This window comes from Haliaeetus albicilla, chromosome 16, assembly GCF_947461875.1.
Source record: "Haliaeetus albicilla chromosome 16, bHalAlb1.1, whole genome shotgun sequence".
NCBI classification, from domain to species: Eukaryota; Metazoa; Chordata; class Aves; order Accipitriformes; family Accipitridae; genus Haliaeetus; species Haliaeetus albicilla.
Genome location: NC_091498.1, coordinates 11,741,350 through 11,766,563, shown reverse-complemented (window position 1 = coordinate 11,766,563; position 25,214 = coordinate 11,741,350). Strand labels below are relative to the sequence as shown.

The 25,214-nt window shown below is 38.1% G+C and overlaps 1 protein-coding gene across 7 annotated transcripts in view; it reads right to left on the bottom strand.

Annotated features, from left to right (window-relative positions):
• CPT1A (carnitine palmitoyltransferase 1A) overlaps nucleotides 1-25,214 on the bottom strand; it is a 49,089-nt gene that overhangs the window by 6,808 nt on the left and 17,067 nt on the right. For all 7 annotated transcript variants that reach the window (XM_069803480.1, XM_069803479.1, XM_069803477.1 and 4 more), the window contains 13 exons: nucleotides 22,903-23,004; nucleotides 22,056-22,193; nucleotides 21,125-21,202; nucleotides 20,354-20,461; nucleotides 19,234-19,321; nucleotides 14,862-15,057; nucleotides 13,549-13,737; nucleotides 12,406-12,511; nucleotides 10,442-10,558; nucleotides 9,412-9,576; nucleotides 7,994-8,128; nucleotides 1,964-2,116; nucleotides 755-859 (listed from right to left, as the gene is read on the bottom strand). In XM_069803480.1, coding sequence (XP_069659581.1) covers nucleotides 755-859; nucleotides 1,964-2,116; nucleotides 7,994-8,128; nucleotides 9,412-9,576; nucleotides 10,442-10,558; nucleotides 12,406-12,511; nucleotides 13,549-13,737; nucleotides 14,862-15,057; nucleotides 19,234-19,321; nucleotides 20,354-20,461; nucleotides 21,125-21,202; nucleotides 22,056-22,193; nucleotides 22,903-23,004 — 1,680 coding nt within the window. The remainder of the gene's footprint in view (nucleotides 1-754; nucleotides 860-1,963; nucleotides 2,117-7,993; nucleotides 8,129-9,411; nucleotides 9,577-10,441; nucleotides 10,559-12,405; nucleotides 12,512-13,548; nucleotides 13,738-14,861; nucleotides 15,058-19,233; nucleotides 19,322-20,353; nucleotides 20,462-21,124; nucleotides 21,203-22,055; nucleotides 22,194-22,902; nucleotides 23,005-25,214) is intronic.

Here is a 25,214-nt window from a genome sequence, read left to right as displayed (position 1 = left end):
CAAGTACCTAAAAAGGTACTTGAAGGCTGCTATAAGGTCTCCCCAGAGCCTTTTCTTCTCCAGGCTGAACAACCCCAACTCTCTTGGCCTGTCTTCAAGGGAGAGGTGTTCCAGCCCTCTGGTCATTTTTCTGGCCCTCCTCTGGACCCACTCCAACAGGTCCATGTCCGTCATGTTGCGGGCCCCAGAGCTGAACACAGTACTGCAGGTGGGGTCTCACGAGAGCAGAGTAGAGGGGGAGAATCACCTCCCTCGACCTGCTGGCCACGCTGCTTTTGATGCAGCCCAGGATACAGCTGGCTTTCTCGGCTGCTAATGCACATTGCCAGGTCATGTTGAGCTTCTCATTAACCAGCACGCCCAAGTCCTTCTCTGCAGGGCTGCTCTTAATCCACTCATCGCCCAACCTGTATCTGTGCTTGGGATTGCCCTGACCATGTGCAGGACCATTACCGTAAGTAATGTGATAAAATCCCCCACTTTATCAGATCTCTCTGCCATAGAACCCTGTACCTCATTTGACAACTATGTATTTCCTTAAGAATAATCTATTCTTGTAGTGGGAGATGAGAAAAAGGTGATGCAGATTTTTCAGAGCAATCCACATCATGGGAAAGCATTAAACACATGCATTTAAAAGCATGTGTTGCACCTTTGATGTGCAACATTAAGGTATTACAGATCTGAAATTTTTAGACTGGTATATTCAAAATAAAACTATTTTTAAAGGGGTACTTGTATTTAGCAAACATACCGGTCCAAATCCTCCACCACAGGATAACATCTCAGGGTTCTTCTTTAGATCAATGTGCTGCTGTGGTGTCTGACTTGTTGAGAGCCTCCAAGGCTCTGACAAAACCTTTATTAGATATGAAAGAGATGCAAACAAGTATAACACACTATTTAAGAACATGCAACTTTCCCAAAAACTAGTCAAGTAAGTTAAAAAGCACTCAATAAAGCAATATTAATGATAACTCCAGTTCCCATTTCAATGGAATGAACAATTAAGAAGGTTAAAAGAAACAGCTAAACTTGACCTGATATGCAAACCATTGAGCAACTGACATCACGATCTCATATATTAAAGAGAAAAAAAGTTCTTTCAATAGAAATGCTATTTCAAAACAGATTAATGTGGTCTATAGCCTGGTAAATTCTGCATAACAGGTCTTGTTAACAACAAGATCATTAATAGCAATATTCAAATCCTGGTAAAATACTACATCAAGTTAAAAGCTTGTAAAAATCTCTAGCAATACACATGTATCTCAAAAGTCTGTGGAAGCTGTAGAAAGTTGTTCTATTCTTGACTTAGCCACTACTCACATTTAGGAGGGCAAACAGACAAATGTGAGTGGTTTAATTTGGAGGCAAGCTGGAACACATTTTTTATTAATCAGAAAACATGAACAACAGTAATCTAATTACTTTTATAAAACCCAACCTTAAAATCTAGTTTAAATAATGAAGTATGTATCATGGTAATAAACAGTAACATTAATGTTGTGCATTAAAAAAAAAAAACCAACAAAACCCACAATATACAGCTCCTTTAACTCAAAGTAACTTAAAAGACAGTGATTTTGTCACAGTTCCAAAAGAAAATTCTTGAGAGAAAACACACAGCCTCTGTTGTGCTGCCTTGAAAATATGTAAAACCCAGAAGCAACCAGTATTTTTTTTTGTAATACTGACTATACCTTTCTCGCAATCCTTGATAGCATGTATTACACTACAAACCTCACAGAAAGCATTACTACAGATCTATTAATAAGTGTATACATAAAGCAAAATGAAACTAACTTGTAAATCTACCAGCAGATGTTAAGCAATGCTAGCTAAACTCTTACCTTTTTTCTTAGGAAAACCAGAGTTCTACAAGTATGTAAGCAGATACCAAGAAACACTAACTAAACAAAGGATTATTTACTGTAATTTATAGTTATCAAAAGTCACTTACTTCCTTAAGGAAAGGAGAATCTACAGCAAGGTACTTGGACACAACATAAAGGCAGAACAGATGGCGGTCAATGCCAGCACCAGTCATGGCGAGACGATATAAATGCTGATGTTTGGCAGCAGCAAGCCGGAAGAACTTAAGCTTATTTTCATTCTAACAACAAAAAAAAGATGAAGAAAAATCAGTTAAGTGAACTGGGTTGAGGATGGAGGTGCAGAAACTAAGTTACAGCAATGGCTCTCAAGCCTAGAGCACTTCATGGTAAAAGTATAAGATGATGCGTGCAACTAACACCAAATACTAGTATCCTCTGACTTTTCAACCTCATGCATTCAATTTCAGGTATTAGCAAGTGTCAACCATTACCTGCTGTAAACAATGCATAGTGAAAACAAACTTGTATTTTAAGTGTGATCTAAACCAGAATCAAACATGATTACAAGTCAAGTTTATTACATTATTGTACATTTAGTTTCTGGAGACCTTAGTCTTAAAAAGTTACAGAAGAGCAAACCTCAGCATGATTTAAGGCAAGCTGGAACTGCAACATCCACTTTAAAAAGCAAACTGACAACACTGAAGGTACAGGAGTCCCTGAATGCTGGTCTTTTTTAAAAAGCCTTCTCTTAAGAGCTCAGGAGCAGGCAATTCCAAAGCGTCAGAAGTCAAGCAAGAGGGGTAAAAGGCCTGCTTGGCTGAGCAGGGACCTTCTTCTAGAACTTAGGTTGAAAAGGAAAGTATATGGACCTTGGAAGCAAGGACAGGCGACACGGGAGGACTACAGGGATGCTGTTTGCCACTGCAGGGAGAAAATTCGTGTGGACAAAGCTTTATTAGACTTCAAGCTGGCTAGTACTGTGAAGGACAACAAAAAGGGCTCCTCACAAATAGGGACATAGACAAAGCAGAGACATTTAGTGCCTTCTTCACCTCTGTCTTTAACACCAACGATGGGCCCTGGCACCCCCAGAGCCCTGTGTTGCAAGACTGTGACTGGGGAGGACGATAAACTCCCAGCCAACTCTGAACTTGTTCAAAACTTGCTGCTCCCACTGGAGGCACATAAGCGTATGGGGCCCAGTGGGATTCAACCCAGCGTAGGAAAAGAGCTGGCCGATGTTATCACGGGACCTCTCTCCATTATTTTTCAATGGTCTTGGGAATATGGAGAGGTCCCCGTCAACTGGAAGCTGGCAAATGTTGTCCCAGTTTTCAAGAAGGGTAAGAAGCAAGACCCTGGTAATTACAGGCTGTCAGTCTCAATTCAGTGCCTGGTAAAATTACGGAGACTGTCATTCTGGGAGTTATTGAAAAACAATTGAGAGACAATGTAGCTATTGGTCACAGCTAACACAGGTTTGCAAAGGGAAAGTCCTGTTTAAGTAACCTAATTTCCTTTTACGACACGGTCACCCACCTAGCTGGCCAAAGGAAGCCAGTAGATGTGGGATGGTTTGGATTTTAGCAAAGATTTTGATAACTGTCTCTCACAGCATCCTTCTAGACAAAATGTCCAGCATACAGCTAGACAAGTCCATAATACATTGGGTGAACAATTGGCTCATGGGTCAGGCTCAAAGAGTTATAATAAATGGGGTTACATCAGGCTGGTGGCCAGTCACCAGTGGGGCTCCCCAGGGCTCAATTTTAGGGCCAGTGCTCTTCAATGCTTTTATAATGAATCTGGACACAGGACTTGAATGTACATTAAGTAAGTTTGCCAATGATACTAAATTAGGAGGAGCTGTGGACTCCCTCAAGGGTAGAGAGGCCTTATGGAGAGCTCTGGATAGACTAGAGAGCTGGGCAATCACCAACTGTACAAAATTTAACAAGAGTAAGTTCCGGATTCCGCACCTGGGACAGGGTAGTCCTGGTTATACGTACAAACTGGCGGACGAGAGGCTGGAGACCAGCCCTGCAGAATGAGATCTGGGAGTTTGGGTCAATGGCAAGTTGAATGTGAGTCAACAGTGTGCCCTGGCAGCCAAAAGGGCCAACCGTGTCCTGGGGTGCATCAAGCACAGCATAGCTAGCTGGTTGAGAGTGGTGACTGTCCCACTCTACACTGCACTGGTGTGGCCCCACCTCGAGTACTGTGTGCAGTTTTGGGCACCTCAATATAAAGTCATCAAACTATCAGAGTGTGTCCACAGGAGGGCAACCAAGATGGTGAAAGGTCTCGAGGGCAAGACATATGAGGAGCAGCTGAGGTCACTAGGTTTGTTCAGCTTGGAGAAGAGAAGGCTGAGGGGTGACCTCACCGCAGTCTACAACTTCCTCAAGCGGAGAGGGAGGTGCAGATCTCTTCTCTCTGTGACCAGCAATAGGACATGAGGAAATGGAATGAAGCTGCATCAGGGGAAGTTCAGATTGGACATTAGGAAAAGGTTCTTCACTGAGATGGTGGTCGGTCACTGGAACAGGCTCCCTGGGGAAGTGGTCACAGCACAAAAGCTGTCTGAATTCAAGGAACATCTGGACAACACTCTTAGTCATATGGTTTAGTTTTAGGTATTCCCGGGAGGAGCAGGGAGTGGAACTCAATGATCCTTATGGGTCCCTTCCAATTAGAGATAGTCTATGATTCTACGAACACTGCATGAATGTTGCAAGGGCTGAAAGAAAGTGTCTGTTTAAAACACTTAAGACACCCATTGTATTAAGATTTTATAATGTGGAATGCAACACACCAAGTATATGGCAAACTGTCACTTCTTATCTCCAGCATCACTGCATTTTACACCACTTATTTTGGGACACAGTGAGCAGCCTATTGGCTGCCAGCATGATAAACTAATAAATCACTTGTAGTCATACTAGGCATGCCTACCATTGGCATTCAGGAGTAAAGCTTTGTGGATAGTCCATGGAGGATACAAGTGCTCAGGAAAAATTCTAAGGAAAAACCCAGAGAAAAGTAGAAGCAAGCAGTAAAGGCAGACAACTCTTTTTAAAATAATATACAAATGCATATAATATAATCTTCATAACACATAAAAACTAAAAATTGCATTATGAAGGCAGGGTTCCTGTGCTCTGTGGCTGATCATTCCAGGTGAAGGACAGTAATGAATCAACAAGTCTGAAAAAGAAACAGTTTTGTAGTAACCATTGGAAAAATAAAGAAGTGAGCAGAATGAAGTCTGCTATATATATGATCTTGCCATGTATAGGGCTACCTTATGCCTTTAACAAAAATGCAGATGTTAACTGCAGAGATGTAATAGCAGTTAATTCTGACATTAGGATTATGTCAAAATTACTTTCTATACACAGGGTAGTTGTACAGTAGCTGTGCCATACAGTTATGTATGACATGTTGACATGGCTGGATTTCTAGACTTGCACTGGTCTGATCACAGCTCCCAGCACGGCATATTGATAAATCCAGGGGGATTTTATCTACATAGAACTTCCAGAAAGAGGAGGGAGAAGAAAGTTTCTCTTTCTCTGTGCAACATTTATTCATAGAATCATGGGGTTCTTTCTTTCTAAAGAAAGCTAATCTGCTCATCTGCTTAGACTTCTCTGCCCTAAGATATGATCAACTAAAACTCTGTCCTGAAGGACCATTATGTAACTTACTTTTAAAGATTTTTCAAAGTGAAAACACAACCTCCCCAGGTAATGTTTCAGGCTTCTCACTATTTCCCTCCTTACTCATTATCCTTACCAGCAGAAAATGTTTCCCTAATGTGTTTCTTTCTGAAATTTAAGTCCATTACTTCCTAGGACAGAGAACAGATTGTTCCTATCATCTCTGCATAAGCCTTTTTATCATCTTGAGCACAACCTGGCTCCCCACCTCTTCCACAGTGTTCTCTCTTCTTTAGACTAGGCAAGAATAATTAAGTTCAAACTCTCCTCACAGATCATCTTCAGAGGTTTCTAACCATCCTTCTTGCTCTCCTTTAGACTGTCTCCAATCCATCCATACATCAAGTGTAGTGTCCAAAACTGGACACACCACCCCAGCTAATACTGTACTAGAAAAAAAGTGCAGAGACAAAAGACTACTAAAAATAAAGGGCAAGACTAACTGAGGGCTCCATTTTTCCCAATGGCATAGCACTGCATGTGTTATGTTAGTATTCAGTTACTGATTATTACAATCCTAGGTCTTTTTCATTAGAACTTCTACCCATGCAGCTGTTACTCAGGCCTGGATGCAATACCTTGACTACATTCCTATTTAACAAAATCCTCTTTTTCTGGTCAAATTTTTATTGACACTGAAGAACTGGAAATCCCCTTCAGCTTAGCAAAACCTGCAAATATAATGATTTATTGTCTACCTGGACTTCAGTAAGGTCTTTGACACTGTTTCTCACCGCATACTCCTTGAGAAGCTGGGAGCTCATGGCTTAGGTAAGTGTACTCTGCCCTGGGTAAAAAACTGGCTGGCTGGATGAGCCCAAAGGGTGTGGTGAATGAAGTTAAATCCAGTTGGCGGTGGGTCACAAGTGGTGTTCCCCAGGGCTCAGTACTGGGGCCAGTTCTCTTTAATAGCTTTATCAGCGATCTGGACGAGGGGATTGAGTGCACCCTCAGTAAGTTTGTGGATGACACCAAGTTGGGAGGGAGGGTTGATCTGCTGGCGGGTAGGAAGGCTCTACAGAGGGATCTGGACAGGTTGGATTGATGGGCCGAGGCCAATTGTATGAGGTTCAACAAGGCCAAGTGCCGGGTCCTGCACTTGGGTCACAACAACTCCATGGAGGGCTACAGGCTTGGGGAAGAGTGGCTGGAAAGCTGCCTGGCAGAAAAAGACCTGGGGGTGCTGGCTGACAGCCGGCTGAATACGAGCCAGCAGTGTGCCCAGGTGGCCAAGATGACCAATGGTATCCTGGCCTGTATCAGAAATAGTGTCGCCAGCAGCAGCAGGGAGGTGATTGTTCCCCCGTACTCAGCACTGGTTAGGCTGCATCTTGAGTACTATGTTCAGTTTGGGGCCCCTCATTACAGGAAAGACATTGAGGTGCTGGAGCATGTCCAGAGAAGGGCAACCAAGTTGGTGAGGGGCCTGGAGCACAAGTCTTAGGAGGAGTGGCTGAGGGAACTGGGGTTGTTTAGTCTGGAGGAAAAGGAGGCTGAGGGGAGACCTTATCGCTCTCTACAACTACCTGAAAGGAGGTTGTAGTGAGGTGGGTGCTGGTCTCTTCTGTCAGGTGGCTGGTGATAGGACTAGAGGAAATGGCCTCAAGTTGCGGCAGGGGAGGTTTACATATTAGGAGAAATTTCTTTACTGAAAGGGTTGTCACATATTGGAATAGGCTGCCCAGGGAAGGGGTTGAGTCACCATCCCTGGAGATATTCAAAAAGCGCTTGGACAAGGCACTTCAGGACATGGTTTAGTGGGCATGGTTGATGGTTGGACTCAATGATCTTGAAGGTCCTTTCCAACTTAAATGATTCTATGATTCTATTTCATCAACTGTATCTGTGAAAACTGTGACTAGCAGTGGATTAAAGAACAGACAGCCCTCAAGATGACCGTCCTCCACCCTTCCATTTTGACAGCAAACATTTTAACCAGTATTGTCCAAGTTTTCCAAACCAAGAAGTTTTCCCCTAGACCATGTTTGCTTTGTTTGCTAATCAGAACATCACAAGAAAGATTAAAAAGCCCACTGAAATCAACATGTAAGAGGAACTACTTATTTCCTGTGAATAATACTTGCTTCCCTATCAGAAAGGAAAGCCTAACTGATATGAGATTAGTTGTTTTACAAACCTATGTTTGAGTTACAAGTCACAAAAATTTCACAAGTCATCTCAGTTTTCTGGAGTTCAGGAACTGTAAGAAATGGCATATTTGGCTATGTTACTGCCATTCTCTTTCAGTACAGCCTTGAATATCTGCCATATTGATAGAAAATGTGGACTATTACCTTATGCTGCACTTCCTTCCTAAAAAACAAAGGCATCACTCTAAGTGTTTAAAAACTATTTGGGAACTTATATGGATATCTAGTGATAACTCATGTGCTTTATGGATTGTATAAGGCAACAACATCATGAACTTACACTTTCAGTTAGGTCTTCCATGGTTCGAACAAAATTGCATGATTCAACAGTACACGAACGAACAGTTTCGGTCCTGCCTTCTCTGAACAAGCGTGTCATAGAAGCTTCATACGTTAAAGAAAACTTTCCCATGTCCTTGAAAAGGGAAAAATAAGAACTTAAAGTTTTAGCCAGACTTAGCCCCTCTTTCTTAATCAACAGTTCAAGGTAAGCACACAGGATATGAATCACTCCAGAAATTAAATTCAACATTAATTTTTTAGTAGCCCACCATTAGCAGTCTTACCTAAAGATAATAAAGGAAAAAAAGAAGATTAGCAGTAGGATTTGATAAAAGCTAATAGAACAACCAAACTAGGAAGGACTACCCTCTGTGTTTTATATTCAGTCTTCTTCAGTTTATAACAGAAGTTGATTTAAAGGCTATCAAAAAACTATTTGAAAGTTCAGTGCCTTCCTAATTAACACAGATGTAGTAAGTAATCAAGCAAACTGTAACATCCTTAAAAGTATTTTCAGTTAAAAGTTTAATAGCATGGAGATGCATGCCAGTATGGGGAATTTCAAGAATGTGAGAACTGAAAAGTGTCTGCAAAATCCAGGAAGTGTGGCTTCCATATTTCCTGTAGATGTGCACAATCTACAGATTAAAAGTTGCCAAATGATAGAAGTTTATCTAACACGTTAGGAACTATACCTGTCTAAAATATACATCAGAAGAGATAGTGACAGACTGTTCAGTTTTAGATTAAGAGGATGGGTAATCAAACTATTTGCCGTGTAACTACCCTAACCAAAGGTAAGAAAGACTGTAAGTGGTGATAGTAGCCAGGAAATCTGGATGCTTTGCAAAACCATTTGGTATTACTTTAAAAGAAAAAAAAAAAAAAAAAAAAAGTAGAACAGTACCTCAACAGTAACAACTAGAAAGCAAAATGATAAACATGCATGTTGCTACACTGGTGTTTTCTGAAAGCACGTCATAAAAAAGGTGAAGAAGAAAACATAGGCAGGAATTTCTGTTAATTCTGTTAGGGAGTGTTCATGACTACTGAATTAAGGGTGACTCCAAACTAAAAGATAAGTTTAATATTGCTTAGATAACAACATCGTTTAGATTATAAACACAGCTCCTGGAAGTTTTATATCCACTTCTTTCAAGTCCAGAATGCCTAGGGATAGACCAACTAAGCAGAAGAGAAAAATCTGCACGAGTGTCAATGTGCCAACCTTTGGACTATTAATTTCCAGCTAGTAATCTGTTTAGGGTTTGTACCAATGTCCATTGAATGTCTTTAATAACCTTACACAAGCAGTGCAAGATTACTCTAAAGTACTTCACACAGTTACATGTTCTAATCACAAACATTCTATACCCTATTTAATGAGATTCTGTGAGTCAGAAAGTCTGTTCTTACCCGATAGTGAGCAAGCTGCAGGGCAAGTTGCACGAAGGCATCAGGGCTGGTTTTTGCTTTCTTTATTAGTCCCTTCCCAAAAGCATCAAAGAAAAATGAATTGAAGTCCACATCATCTGCCAGAGCTACGGCAGTGCTCAGAGACCTCTCAATCACTTCTTGACACTAAAATAAATGAAGAAATACATAAATGCACATACATGCATATACATGCATTTGAGAGAACTGCTGAAAAAATGTAAGCATTTTTAATTGATAAGTAAGAAATGCTGCTTTTATGCATGCCAGGAACACCATTATCTAAATAATCTAACTTTAGAGAAAGGGGAGAAGCTATCTTTCTGGCAAAGTTAAAATTCAAACAGCTAATAAGTCAGTTTTAAGCCAATACACATCTGAAGTCCAAAAATTACACTTTAAAAAACATCAGCATTAAGACTGTTCAGATCACTAGAACATAAAAGAATGACCCACAGAGATAGAATGGCAATAGTTGTGTGGCTTCCAATCTACCATACATGCTTAATTAAACATATCACCAGTCATTACCTTTTTATTCAAAATTAAAATCCAAACAGGTGGTGGCAGTTTGTCTTGAACTCAGGCAAAAAAAAAAGAATCAAACCTTATTAGACATGTATACAGAATTTTGGACAGAAAAAAGATAGCTAATCTCAAGAAACTATTACATTGTTGTTACAATAGTAATGAAATCTCAGCAACTTAAACCTCATTTTAATACAGTTACTATTTAAAACAGGTGGCCACTTATTTTTGACATGTTGCCAACCAAGAAAGTTTCTAGTAAAAAGTTGGCATTTCCTGGCCAGAATTTTTAAAGAGAGATGTTAAAAACCTCTGATATCTTTTTAAGCAAACTGAGTAGTGTCCACATATGAAATACACATCTTACAGGACTCAAAAGGAATTTAAAGCTGACTTACAGGGTTTATCAGTAATTACTTGAATTATTTGATTACTCAGGAAAAGAGGAGCTTCTTCATCAAACCAGTAGCTATTCTGTACTTACTTCTTCTGGAATTTCCCACTGTAGTTTGGTAGGAACAGGAATATTTTGATTGGTATCTCCTTTGCAATGCCCATCTTCTGAATAGCCCAGTTCAAGATACTCAGTTGCCATTACATTCTGCAAAGAACGATACTTCTTCAGAATTGCAACGTTAGGATTTCATTGTGAAATCAATATAACCCATTTTCAGCACATGGTGAAATATAATATACAATCCATTTCCAAATACTGAAAACAGCTGCAAGTGAAGCTCTCTGGTTTACCTCTTATTTTAAGGCATTTTTATCTGTGTTCTGAGTGGGAAGAATACCAGATATGCACAAACACCAGTTCAGTTACACTGGTACACTGTGCTAGATGCTACTGAATCCATCAAAATGTTTCAATTAAAAACCCACCTCAAACTTACTAGTAGTAAAAAAAAAAAGTCAGTCTTAGTCTTGGATTTCACCACCTTTGTTAAATTTAGATTCTAGAGTATTTCTGCAAGTTTGTTATCTGTCAAAACTTGTTCATCAAGAAACAGTTTTTTTCAGAGTAAGTGCATATCCCTACAAGATTTTAATCATTTTTAAGATTTGCATCCCACTCAAAATTGCAGCTTATTTTATATGTGCACTAGAGCTCTTGGGTAGGGAAGTAGAATGTTTCCAAGATGAACAATACAACCTGAACAACAGACAAAAAAGGGTCTGTTTTACAAGATTTCAAACAACGTCCTCAATGTAAACAAACAAACACCAACCAAAAAAACCCCAAACCAAACCAAAACCCACTAGACAATTATCAATGGATTTGAATCTGGTCAATATGGAAAGAAAAAGCTTGACAAAAATCTATTGCATGTTTGGCACATATATTTTAAATCTCTTCTTTTAATTTAATTTTCTTACTTAGTGGTCAGAACATGCCAACTACGAAATAAAGCTTAATCCATTCTACTCTAAAAATAGACAATCTATAAAAGAGCTAACAACAAATAACTTTTTAGGAAATGAAATCCTACTTAGTTTATTTTAGTCATCTTAATTCTTAGTAGAAAGTGAACCAACTAATAGTAAGTACAGAAATGTGAGCTAAAGCATATAACATCATTCGTTAAAAGAAAACAAAGTAACTCTTTTCCATTGAGCTAAACTGCACTGTCAAGTCAATCTCAAATCAGTTTGGCCTTCTTTCTTCCCTGGTTAGGGAATACAATGAGGATTTTTTGTTCTTACACACATGGGAACATTCATATAATAAAATTAGGAAATTAATTGGGGCACCAGTCAGACCTGAGACCCATTTGCATACATAATGAAAATCAGAATTGACTAATGTTTATGAAATAGTTTTGACTGATTGAGTCATGTAACTGTTTATGGGTTTAAGCTTCAAAAAGAAAAATAAAAAAAAATAAAATAGGATTTCAAGTAATAAACTAAGCTCATGATGAACAGACCTAACAAAAAGGGCATTTACTCCATTCACTGCAAATAAATACAAGACAAAATTTAAACAGCATATCAATCTGCAGCTCATCAAACAGTGCCTTAGAGGAAAAGTTAAACTCTGTACCATTTCTTTAAATTTTGAAAGTAAGGCTGGGATTTTTATAGCACAGGAAAGAGTAGGTGCTTCAGGAGCATGCACATATGCAAAATACAATGCCATATCAAAAAGGCAACAATCTATTGATTTAAAATATTATAAACAAGTTAGATGGGGAGCTGTATCACTTTTCTGTGAAGACATCTATGCTCATTAAAATGCAATAAAGACCTTTAAGTTAAAGGACAGCAAGCTTTTCTTTTAAGCAAGGTTTTTTCCTTTTAAGTTCTACAGTTGCTGTAGACACAGGCCCATAATCACTCATCAACAACGTGAATGCAAGGGATTAAAAGTAATTGCTGATCTTCAGGACTGTTGCACCGACCACATCACATTATCTGCTGCATTAACTTTTTGTACTAAACACCTACCTCCCACAGGTGTCCAACAATAGGAGCATCTGCCCAAGAGTGCTCTGCATTCAGACCCGTTCTGCCATTTTTGAATACTATAAGAGTGAATGTTTTATCAAACCACCTACAAAAGAAATTAAGATTTCCTTATGGTTTTATACCTTTCAAAACCATTTTTGTACTGTAACTTCATCTCTCGAAAATTCACATTCAAATGCAGTAGTTCTTGGATTTTTTTTTTTAAATAATACTTTATTTAAATAAATAGATATAAATTTGAACCTCATGAAGTTTGACAAGGCCATGTGCAAGGTCCTGAACCTGGATCAGGGCAATACCCAGTATCAACAGACTGGGGGATGAATAGATTGAGCAGCCCTGCAGAGAAGGACTTGAGGTACTGGTGGATGAAAAGTTCGACATGAGCTGGCAACGTGTGCTTGCAGCCCAGAAATCCAATCACATCCTAGGCTGCATAAGAAGCAGCATGGCTGGCAGGTCAAGGGGAGACGATTCTCACCCTCTACTCCACTCTATTGAGACCCCACCTGGAATACTGCACCCAGCTCTGGGGTTCCCAGTACGAGACAGACATGGACCTGTTAGAGCAGGTCCAGGAGAGGGCCAAGAAAATGGTCATAGGGCTGGAACACCTCTCCCATGAAGAGAGGCTGAGTGTTGGCATTGTTCCATCCAGAGAAGAGAAGGCTCTGGGACACCTTGTGGCTTTTCAATATGTAAAGAGGGCTTATAAGAAAAACTGACAAAGACTTTTTAGCACAGCCCATAGTGACAGGACAAGGGGCAACGGTTATAAACTGAAAGAGGGTAGATTTAGATTCGTCATAAAGGAGAAAATTTTTTTACAATGAGGGTGGTAAGACACTGAACAGGTTTCCCAGAGAAGTTGTGGATGCCCCGTCATTGGAAGTGTTCAAAATAACATTGGGCAAGGCTTCGAGCAACCCGATCTAGTGAAAGATGTATCTGCCCATGGCAAGGGGGGTAGACTAGATGACCTTTGAAGGTTCCTTCCAACCCAAACATTCCATGATTCTATGAAATTTATCAGCTTATAAGTCACTAATTCATATGTATTAGCCAGGTGAATAGTGAAATTCTAAAAAAGAGAAGGCGTTTCCCACAGAGTCAATACTGTACCTGTCATAACATCTGCCATGTATTAAGGATTTTGCATACGCATCCAGTGACCTCACTGGATCTTCTTTCCTGTACCCTTGTTCGATGTCATCCAATGTCACAAAAAATGCTGCTTTTTCAACAGCATCTAAGGACTGTTTGTTCTTTCCACGGCTAAAATAAGCCTGTCGAGCTTTAGCCCATGGTACTCTGCAAAAAGAATTTGGTTTATAGCCAGATTACGTGAATTTGTCAATGTTTTATCACTCTTAAGATTACTATGAGACATTCCTCCTACTTCTATCAAATCTGAAGCAACTACTTGCATTGCATTTAAACTATACCAGCAGTGAAAAATTCTGAAAATACACGTATAATGTAGTCCTAGGAACCAATTCAACATGTCATCACACGTGTGAAGCTTAATCCTCAGAAATTCAACACTTCTGTGGCATGCAATATGTATAGCATAGATCATCTACATTTATACCTGAACAAAAGAAAATATCTAATATATGGAAGAAAACAGTAGTAATAATAAAAACAATCAACAGATACTAATATCCATTGTTGTAACACCTAAATCTAAGAGTCTGGACAATTGTCAATAAAAAGTTCCATGGTAAGTACCTGAAACAGATCTGAAGTTAAAGAAGTCCTGAACAACATAATTTCTGTATGGTTGCATGTTTATTTATAAATTTATGTGGTTTTCCCAATGAAAAAATATTTCCGTTTGTTTTAAAGCAGAAAATGAGAAAAAGGAAAGACTCCTAGTAAGAAAGTATATTAAAATCCACAGCTCTTTCTCTCCCTTGTCCAGAAACTACTAGACAGATTGAACTAAGTTTGTCACAATTTAATTGAATTCAGTGATCTTGCATTTAGAACCAACTGAGTACATACTGCTTTATTTTGTAGGTGCAAGTCATGAATACAGAGTAAGTTACTGAATTCACAATCTTAAAAATTAAGATATTCTTTAAAATGCCAGTGAGCCCCACAGTAAATGTAAAATTCAAGTAGTTCAATATGTGTAATTAAATCTGTAAAGCTTTTTATTACCACTCTTATGATAACTATGATTAAACCAAACTTCTCCAGCTAACTATAGCTAATCTGTATACAGGGTTGCCACTGCAAAATTACTTTTAACTCCATGTAGCTATAAATGACTGAAGAGCTGTTACATGTTAGCAATATACAAAATCGGTGACTGAAGTATAATAACTGACTGCAGACTATTTTAAAATTCCAAAGCCAGTATTCTATTAGTATGTTATGCAATAATTTCTAAATACTAAAATGAATTTAAAAATTAATAACCACCATACCTATCTCCTGCAGTAAGAGCTGCTAGTTTCTCTTCACCAGCCTGAGGCTCTGAATCATCATCAAGAATTCTTTGCATCTGCTGTTCAATTTCTCGGGGTTTCAATAGTCTACCATCATGGTACAGCCACACTTTGAAGTAACGTCCCTTATGATACACAACAATGTGTTTGCTGTCTTTCACGTGCTGGAGAGTATCTAGAATTGCAATCACTTACGTGAAAACAAAGCTGAAGTCTCAAAACACTAATGCACTAAATAATGTCAAATACCTACTGCATGCACTACTGGTTAGCCACAGTTTATTTATTTTAACAAAGTAATAAAGAGTGTGGAATAAACCACTCCCCATGTTATTTCAGCACAAAGATTCCTGCATGAAACAGTCAAATACCCAGATCTGATAATCATTTGCATATATAGCATCTCCAGTTTCCACAGTAAAAGCCAATATTAAGCAACTAAATCTGTATTTCTGTATCTGAAAAGTGAGCACTAGTAGTGTAGTCTGATTAAGCGGTCAGCAAAAGAACATCCTAGGTGAGTCTGAGCAAAGGTACTTTTAAATCATCTGCATTCAAGTGCTAGACAACTCACAGTACAATCTGTGGGGAGTCTCAAGAGAGCCAAAATTTAGTACCATAAGCTTTTGTTCACATTTATCTTGGCAGATGCAGAGTGAATACTCCATCTATGGCCAGAAAGTGTAGTGTTATGGAAGTCAGTGAGGCAGAAACCTAGGCCACAATTTTTTCCTCACTTTATTATTTATATGGCTGAACTTAGTCATGAAGGCATTGTATCAAACCGCAGATGAAGGTTTCTACAGCAGCCAGGAAAAGCCCTCAATTGATGAAAACTGTTAATTGAATTCCTTCACTACCCCAAAGAACTGTTATATTTCTGTGAATCTGAAAAGACCTATTATTGAGATGGTGAAGAAAGGTGATGTCAAAAATGAGGGCTAAGCCTAAAAGCCATGATTCTAAGAAACATTGTACCAGGAAAGAGTTCTATACTTTGGGTGCTCTCAGCTATTCATAAAGTTTTGGTAGGTATGCTCCAACTACCAATCAGAAGTTTTATGCTAATCATACCTTTGGCTATAAAATTTGCATTTCTGCCAAAGATAGGATGCCTGTGATAAAAGTGCTAGGATTGGCAGATGCATCCATCCAGCTGTCAAGAACATTAATACACGGATTGTGAACTGAAGAGAAACGCCACAGAGGGGGAAAAGAAGAGGCAAAGCAATCAGCTAGTGAGGTAACTTTTTCTATAATCCCAGCATGAGTCAGGACACCTCAACTATCTGTCTTATGTACACGAGGTGCCCATACAAAAAAAGACAACCTCGAGTACAAAAAGCAAAAGTGAGATCATTAGCCACCAGTACAGTCAACAACTGACTTCACAAGAGCTGTTGAGCCCTGGCAATTACCTTTCAGACACCTTACTTATGGGCCTAAATACAGATTTATGCACCTGGAATACAGATTTGTTGTAATACAAAAAAAATCCATTCCTTTTTCTTGCCAGTCCAAGTAGTCATTTATGTACATCTGAAGATACATGTAACATGCTGCATGGGTTTCCTATTAAAAAAAAAAAAGGGGGGAATGGAAAGACATAAAGGCTCTTCCCCGCTTAAAAGAAGGGGTTCACTCCATAGTGTGTTTTGTTGAAAGACATGAAAATTAAACAATTGCTCAAGTGACAGGATACAATGTTAAGATTTTACCACCAACTAACTTGAAGACATGCCACAGAGTTTTTTTTCTTTTTTAAATATGCTGCTCCTTTATGAACTGTAACATACATAAAATACTTAAATTATAATTGAAATCAGGGGGCAAGAAATCAAGCTACTCATGAGAATCTGGAAAAATTGTCTTTATAACTCACTTATCCTCCACATACAGAATGACAAAAGTTGTTTTTCTTTTAGGAAAATAAAACCAATGAAAAACTGAAAAAGTAGAAGAGGAAACGTGAAGTGCTTCGCAGGAAAATAAGGTAATTTTATGATGCTGACTGTACTTTTACTTGAAAGACTTTAAGCAGGAGAAACTGAGGAGAACCATTAAAATATACAGGACGTATTTCAAACAGGTGTTACAGTTCGAATGGGTCACTTTTACACTTCTGTGCAAGACTCATTTCAGACTAAGAGAACACCAAATCCAAAGCTAAAAGCAAACAGTTCATACCTTTTATTTTATTGAGGACAGGGAAGGGGCAACGGTAGCCCTTTCAGTACTTGAAGTATTCTAAATAACAATGGCTAATACACTAGTTGTCCAACAGAGCTTTTAAAACTTGCTAGTTTAATTAAGCTACTACTTCACGATCAGGGAGTAATCACATCAGGGGTATGTTTTTTCTCCATTTTGCAGATAAAGGAAGCTGAGGCATAGCTGGGAAATAATCCTCAATAATCTAGCAAAGGCCAGCAGCAGAACTGAGAGTAAAATCCTTATCTGACACATGTACCTACTGCTTTATCCACTAGCCAGTGCCACTTCTTCCCCCTTATCCAACTTCATACAGTGCAGCAAATGTCAGACCTCCAGCAGGAAAGAGTGGGCACATCCCTGTGTCTCTTTAGAAACTCTTTTATGTTTTTTATTCTGTAGCTGAGTGGGACTAATATGCTCAAAGGCAGCTTGAAACATAAGAGTGAGTTACAGATCTCAAAGAAAGTTAAAAAATAGATCCTATCTTCAAGTCACAGCCCATACGTACATTCCCAACAGAGGTGACTAACCAATAACTGCTTGCATTCCAAGCTCCTAGTGATTGTCCTCTGCACTAATCATGACTGTCAGGATAGATCTGCCAAATGCTGCATTTCATTCTGATGCTGCCACAATGATGCAGTGTTGGATAAACTTGCGAACTCAGTTCCGAGAAGCTCTTCAGCATATAACCATATCAGAGAAAAATAGATATAGCTCAAGCTTTTGTAGAAAGCACAACAACAGAAGTCTCCACTTAAATCTGCTGTGAAATTATTAGTTTGTTTCTCAAAGAATGAGAAAATTAGTAACAATGTTTTCTTCCACCTGTTGACTACAACATCAGTATTTCTAGATGCAACCTGCCTCCTTTTACAGTGATGAAACTCAGGGGAAAAAAAAAAAGCCACTTAAATATTAAGATCATAAAAACCAGCTTTAGCCTGGAAAATTTAGGATAAGATGATGGAGATCTTTGGAGGCTACCTTGGGGAAAAACCCATGATGAACCTTTAGGGATATGTTACCTTTAGAAAAATAAAACCATATGGAAAAGAATCAGCCTCAAGATCTTGGATGATGTATCGACCATCAAAAAAATATGATATTTTTATGTTGAGATACAACAATAAACAATTTATCGAAGGTTTGCCATTGACTAATGTGACATGCTTTTATGTTTATAGACAGTGTTAATGGATGCATGCATATGTACACCGACCGTGAGAAACTGTATATGAACTGTCACTTACGGATACAATTTTTTTTTTTTTTTTTTTTGAGTGAGCTAACATGATTGCTTGTGACCATGTAAACATATCCTTAGTCTCCCACAATAAGCAGAAGTTGCAGGAACACACTCAGGTGAAAATGACCCTGCTGTAAGTCAACAGGTATGCTCCTCAACATTAAAATGTGAGGACTTAGTTACTCATAGCTTAGGATAACCAGACCATTGCTGGGAGTTTGGGCAGGGCAGGAACTAACAAAACCCAGAGTATACACTTTCTTAATGTGTTACAGAGAAAGTTTTGGACACAGTCCTTATTACAGGTGATTTCACTTAGCTGATGTCTTACAGTGCATACAAAAGGTCAAGGTAACAGTGGCATTGAAAACCTTGACAGGACTAAGACTGTACCTGCCTCTAAATCAGGTAAACAATTAGCGTTGAACATGTGTTCATATTGAGAAGAATACATTGGGGTGTTGTGAATCATAAGCTGAAAGGAAAAAGGGAAAGTCAAGCAAGCAAAAGAGTTTAAAATGGTTCAGATAAGAGAACACAACTTCTACAAAGATAAAAACATGGACATCAAAGGATACTGAAAGAGCAGAAAAGTAAAGGTTATTTATAAATTAAAAACACAGGGCAGACAACAGTTTCTTGAAGTTAGTTTTAAATTTAAGTAAAGGAAGAGACAAAAAACACCGCAGAAGTTTCAAAATCACCCTTAAAGGAGAAACATCTATGCACTCTATAGCAATTCACTACTTCCTGAGTATTGGAACACAGTATTGATGTGTCCTTGTGTCTGTCAGATCCTTACCTGGAAAAAACCAGGATTTTAGCAGAAAATACCCCAAAACCTGAATTCCATTTAGATGTTTATTCTCCTTTGCTGGCCCTGCTTACCTGATTCCTCCCCTGGGATACGTGAGGTATTAAACATTCGTTCCCACTGAGCTGAGCAGAGTGGAACAGTAGATCCCATCAGAAGAATCTGTGCCACGAATGTACATTAAAATGTATTTTTGCATACACAATTAGCAAATTAAAAAGGAAAGAAAAAACAGGATCTGGTTAAAGACAAGCAGTAAAACACTAAGATTTATAATACATCAACTCAGTGACACCCCCACCCCATTCATTGTCTTTCCTTGAACTACATGTGGAAGACTCCACTGACATTCCAGTAGCTGTATTTTTTTCACTCCTACCAAAAGCTCACCCTTCAGGAGGGATGACTGAAGCTAGCTAGCACCTGAAGTCCAAAAAGCTCTCTCAATGGCTGGTCTGGATGCAGAACTTATGCATGCAGCATGCATTACCCCTTAATTTCTTCTTGTAAAGCTACTTCTGGCTGTGTAGGAACAAAACTTCACATTTCTTAGATTTGTGGTTACATACAACTAATCACATCCCTGCTATGACCTTCAGCAAAACTGCTTAATTGTTTCCACAAGATTTGTTCGCTACAACGCACAGCCACTGGACAGAACAGAAATTCAGAATGGGATTTACCTCACCTATCTTTGCTACCTAGAAATTAATGCAACACAGGATTTTATTATCATCTATACTTAGGCTGCCACTGGCCCGCTCTTGACCTCAAGGTTCAGTCCTTTGTCCCAACCACCCCTTGTGCTCACACTACATGGTACCAAAGACTTTTCAGACTTCAGTGGCTCAAAAGTACCATTACATGCCTAGCACATATGAATAACATCTGTTATATGGAATACTTAACATATGCAAGTACAAACCTCTATTTGTCTTTTGGACAAACACATATGTTAATTTCAAATACTGCTATTAGTTGGCATGACAGAATCCTATATTTTTCATAGTTGGTAATTTCTGCCCATGTGCAATTCAGGTGATAGCCAAGATGTTTGGGACCAAAAGTTTAGTTACATCTTACATGTAGTTCTGACAATAAGACATTCTTCTCCTCTCCCATTCTGAAAACTGATCAACTTCTTACCAACTGTGCTGAAAAAAGATCAAAAGCCATTTAAACTGATATACATACTGGCTTGATTTCTTGTCTGTCCAGTTTTTTCCGATAGAGCAGGATGGCATGGATAACATTACCAGCTCTAGCTGCCTGCAGGGTTGTGGGAGATAAATAAAGGAAGTCCTGTAAAGTACATAAGAATCATAAGTTAATGATTACCAGACTACATTTAAAAAAAAAATACTGATAGTACTTCTCATCCACATTCTTAAAGCTTCTTCTGGTCAATATAGAAAAGGCTTTAAAACATAGTAAGTGCACCAGTGCAGTGAGTTGATGACTTGAAACTTAAATTTCTTTAAGTCACAATCTCCTTAAACATCATCAGTCCTAAAACAACATGTTAGCTGTTAATCATCCTAGTAGAAAAGACAGTGCTACTTAAAACTTGCATCCAAGGCTACCATATTCCCTCTTTTTGCTTTTAATTTTAGGGTCTTTTACAATTTTAATTCACATCCAGACATTTATGAATATGAGCACACGCCTTGTTAAACTGTGTTACCCATGAAGTTTTACATGGAGCTTTTGAAAGATTACTTGCTGCAGTAAGCACAAAACTGTATAAAACATTACTACATAAGTTTGCCCAAGTGGCAGATGTGCTAAGTTTATTATTAAGATAGCACTGAACTTGAAGACATTGGCTACAGGTTATACTAGAAGAAAGAAAAACAAAGGTCACATACTCAGTGGATTTCTAAACAGAAAGTTATCATGAAATAAGATACCTTGCAGAAATTTTAAAGTGCTGCTTTGACACATGTGTTTATAGTATTTACCTACCATTGCAAAATAGTTACTATTAACCATAATCGGTCCACGTCCTCTAAGGTAGATATATTCTTCCCACCAATCACTAACCTGTAGCAGGAAGAAAAATAAAGCAGTAAAATCTCATAATTTCCACAGTTTGTCTTCTATGTTGAGGATTCCACAACACAACATTCCACAGAGAAGCAGGAAGGAAACTGCTAGCTTGCCTCCCTACTTAAAAAAGACAAACACAAAATACCTAATTTGCATTAAACTTTAGGGAAAACAGCAAAAAAGGGGCAAGAGAATGAAATTAAATTCAAATGTAGCTCTCTGATAAGCTTCTGAAGAAGTCATGATCTTCAGATAATATTTAAGATGTATCAGATCTCCTAAACGTTTTGCAGCCTTTGCCAGGACAGCTTAGGCTACCGGGTACAGCCACATGTTAGATAATGTATCAGGAAGGAATTATATTACAGCTCTCACTATGATGTTGGGGTTTGGGTTTTCCTTTTGATAAAAAACCCCAAACCTATTGTTACAATTCTTTATTTCTCTTCCATATGCTTTAGCTGCTCTCTATAAAAAAATTGCCCTAAATCACTCTTCTAAACTACCTGGGTAGCCAGGCCCATTGTTCAGTTATCAAGTTTAAGAAGTAGATAAACAGACCTCAAAAGCAATCACAACAGCAAAAGCTAAATCACCTGCTCCAGAATAACAAACATAAAATAAGGATTCATTCTTTCAAGTTCCATTCACCACACTGTTTACCAAATCACACAAATTATTTCTGTGCAGATCAGGTGGTCTCCAATGCACTTTACAAAAATATTAGGCAGTTGCAATTGCTGCCTTTTACATTTAAGAAAGAATGAAAGTTAAGCCAAAAAAAGGCAACAGGGAACAAATTAAATTATGTCATTTGCATAATTGAGCCTCCTATTTATCTACTCACATAGTTTGTGGCCCACCAGGATTTTAGTTTCAAATACCATTGAAGCCTTGGTCCCAAATTAAATGCAAAATCTTTGGCAAGACCCTCCATTCTTCTGAACTCTTCATCATCCATAAGTGGACGGACTGATTCCAGATACTAGAATACAGGAAAAGAATCAGCATCAGTATTGTAACTAATAATACGTAGCTTCTTGCCATTCCTACACAAAGCATTTGAACAGTAGACAAAGATTATCCAAACTCAATTCATAAGGTTGCAAATACTATGTTGTTAAAATAAGAGTATACACTCTTCTAAACATCTGCCTGCAAACTACAAAAATGAGATCTTTTTCCAGACATTTGTCAGCAAATCACAAGTGGAAGAGGTTACTTTTCTAAAGACACATTTTCCATTCAAAAGGGGAAGACATACTGTTTCTTCAGTATCAGGCAGAGAGATTTTTTCATCTCTAAAAACCAAGCTTTCAGTTTCTGTGACATACTGTCCTACTTTACACACTTTGCTATAAGGCTTTGTATCATAAAACACACATTTATATGTTCAAGCTGTGAAAGATAAAAAACCCGGTATGTTTCAAAAGCCCTGGAAATCACACTTTGTTGCATAGTCTTACATCAATAGACATTATATCATCCAATATGAATTATGCCAGCTTCAAATTGTCACCAGTTTCAGTGGTTTGCCATTGCCTTTATTTTAATTTCTATGCAGAGGTTTTAATCCATTACGCCATATTAATACCACCATGCAGTACTTTTAGAGGACATGGCAAAAAACCCACAAGGGCACCTAAATACGGATTTAGTGTTACTGAAGAAAATGAATTAATGAATGTACACACCCTATTGACTGTGTCTTTAACAGCTGGAACTGGCAAACGTGGTAAAGATGTCTGGAAACTGTATAACATGGGTTTACGTCCTGAGAAGAGTTTTACAAGTGCCTGAAGAAAAACAAAAACAAAATACACACCTCAAATTATTAGGTTCAACAAAAGAAAAATGGCAGAGTAATAAAGTGTAATGTAACTCATAGTTCTTTTTACTGGTAAATTATATACTGTACTAAATTTAGCAAAATATCCTATTTACCACTGTTCCACAAATCGAAAAGGCACTGACATAAACTAATTTCCTAAAGGTTAAACAACATGTCAGTGGAAGAGAAAGACGTTCATAGTCATTCCTGACTTCCCAGACAATCTTCCAGTCATTAGGCAATATTGTAGTTTATGAAAGGTACACCTTGATCTCAACAGAAAATAAAGACAAAGTTACTTAGCATTTCTTTTCTTCAAAAGTTTACCTCTGTAAAGATTAAAAAAGCAAGTCTACCAGTTGATCTCTTACGATATAGTAGATACTACAAAAATATTTATATTGTGCTTCAAAACAGGAATCACTATCAAGCCCATCACTCTGCTAAGGACCCTAGATAACTATAGCCACCTTTAAAAATAATAATTATGCTTTGGAATCATGGTTTAATATGTTCCAAAGTTATAGCTCAACATCAATAATAGTATTAATGTTACAGGGAGTTTCTTCAAGCGTGAGCCTGTCTTAGTCTACTGCGCGATTTGAACACATCAAATTGTGCAAGCATGCCAGTGTTATACTCAGTGCTTGTGTTACAAAAAAACAACAACAAAACAAAAGAGCCAGAGATGACAATTCCGATCTTAGCTTCAGATATCACAGCATCTCCCGTTTTCTGTGAGAGACTGAAGACAGAAGCAGCATTTCTGTATACAACTACTTCTCAGCTGTGACATGCACTAGGCTGAAAGTCTAGACCATGCAACTTCTAGGCTACACATGAAAGAATTTTGACATTATCACCCTATTTCAGCATGAAAGTAAGGTCAAGTATTACACCGACAATCCAGTGGAACCTTTATTGTCAAAGTCCAATCTTGGTCCAATGTACTATACCATATATTGTATATAGGCCAATAGACTAAAGACAGAAGAAAACAGAAAATGTCATTTCCCTACTAAATTCCCAGAACTTCTCCCTTCTATCCCTCCCCCAACTGACAAAACTATTTGTTAAAATGTAGAGTTTTTCCACCCTCTCAATTTCCTTGGTCAGCACATCTAGAGGAGGTTGTTTTAGGCAGCACAAAACTATTAAGAATTGCAGAGAATTACCAGCAACAAAGACCTCCCTGCAAATGGATCTGTATCAGAGAGCTGTCAGATGTACATGGATGCACCACAGTGATCAGCCCAATGAAATCTAGTTGTGCTTCATGACAAGAAAAATTTGAAGCCTGATGAGAAAAAAAAGCTCAGCTTTTCATAAGAAAAATCTGATTCCATACTTGGAAACAATTTTATTCCAGAACTCTTTAGCCAGGAAAGGTTGAAATTATCTTCAGAGTACCTCCTCAACTGACAAAAACAGCAAACACATTTGACAGTATTTATCTCTTCAGTAAACTTGTAGTAGAGAATTTAACAGTTTAAGACCATTAAAGTGATCTGACAGACATGCATACTTAATTATATCTGATTTCATATGTAGACACAGCAAATAATTGCATTCTAGCATGTGTTGCATCTGTTCACAGATTATTATTATTTTTTAACTTATTTTTTAAACCTGCAACTACTACTCGGATTTTCCCCCTAATCTTGATACAGGAAATTTGACTTTAGAAGATGAAGTATGTTCATTAAAAGTGCCACCTTCCAACCAGCCTGAAAATCACTGTACTGTGACTGAAATCAGAGCTCAGGTTTTTGATAGGCACAACTATTTGAACAGAAGATAGTATATTCACGATAGCATTTTTCATGCTGCTAATCAGCATGAAAAACAGCTAAGGGGAAAAAAAACACCAAAACAACCCCAACAGGAAAACCCCTCCAGAAAATTACACGATATTAAAAGATTTTAAAAAATCTAGAAAGCTAAGGTAGTCAGTACTGTTTTACTAGGGAAACCAGTCTTCTCTTATGTTGGGACTACCTAAAGAAGGAATAAGGTATTAAAATAGAGCTTCATATTAAGTATAGATGAGACTGTTGGGCATACACCTCTATAGTCAGAATGTATTTTAAAACATATAATACACAACAAAATATAATACACAACAAAATACATATGCAACATATATAACAGACAAAATTTTATAAATACAATACA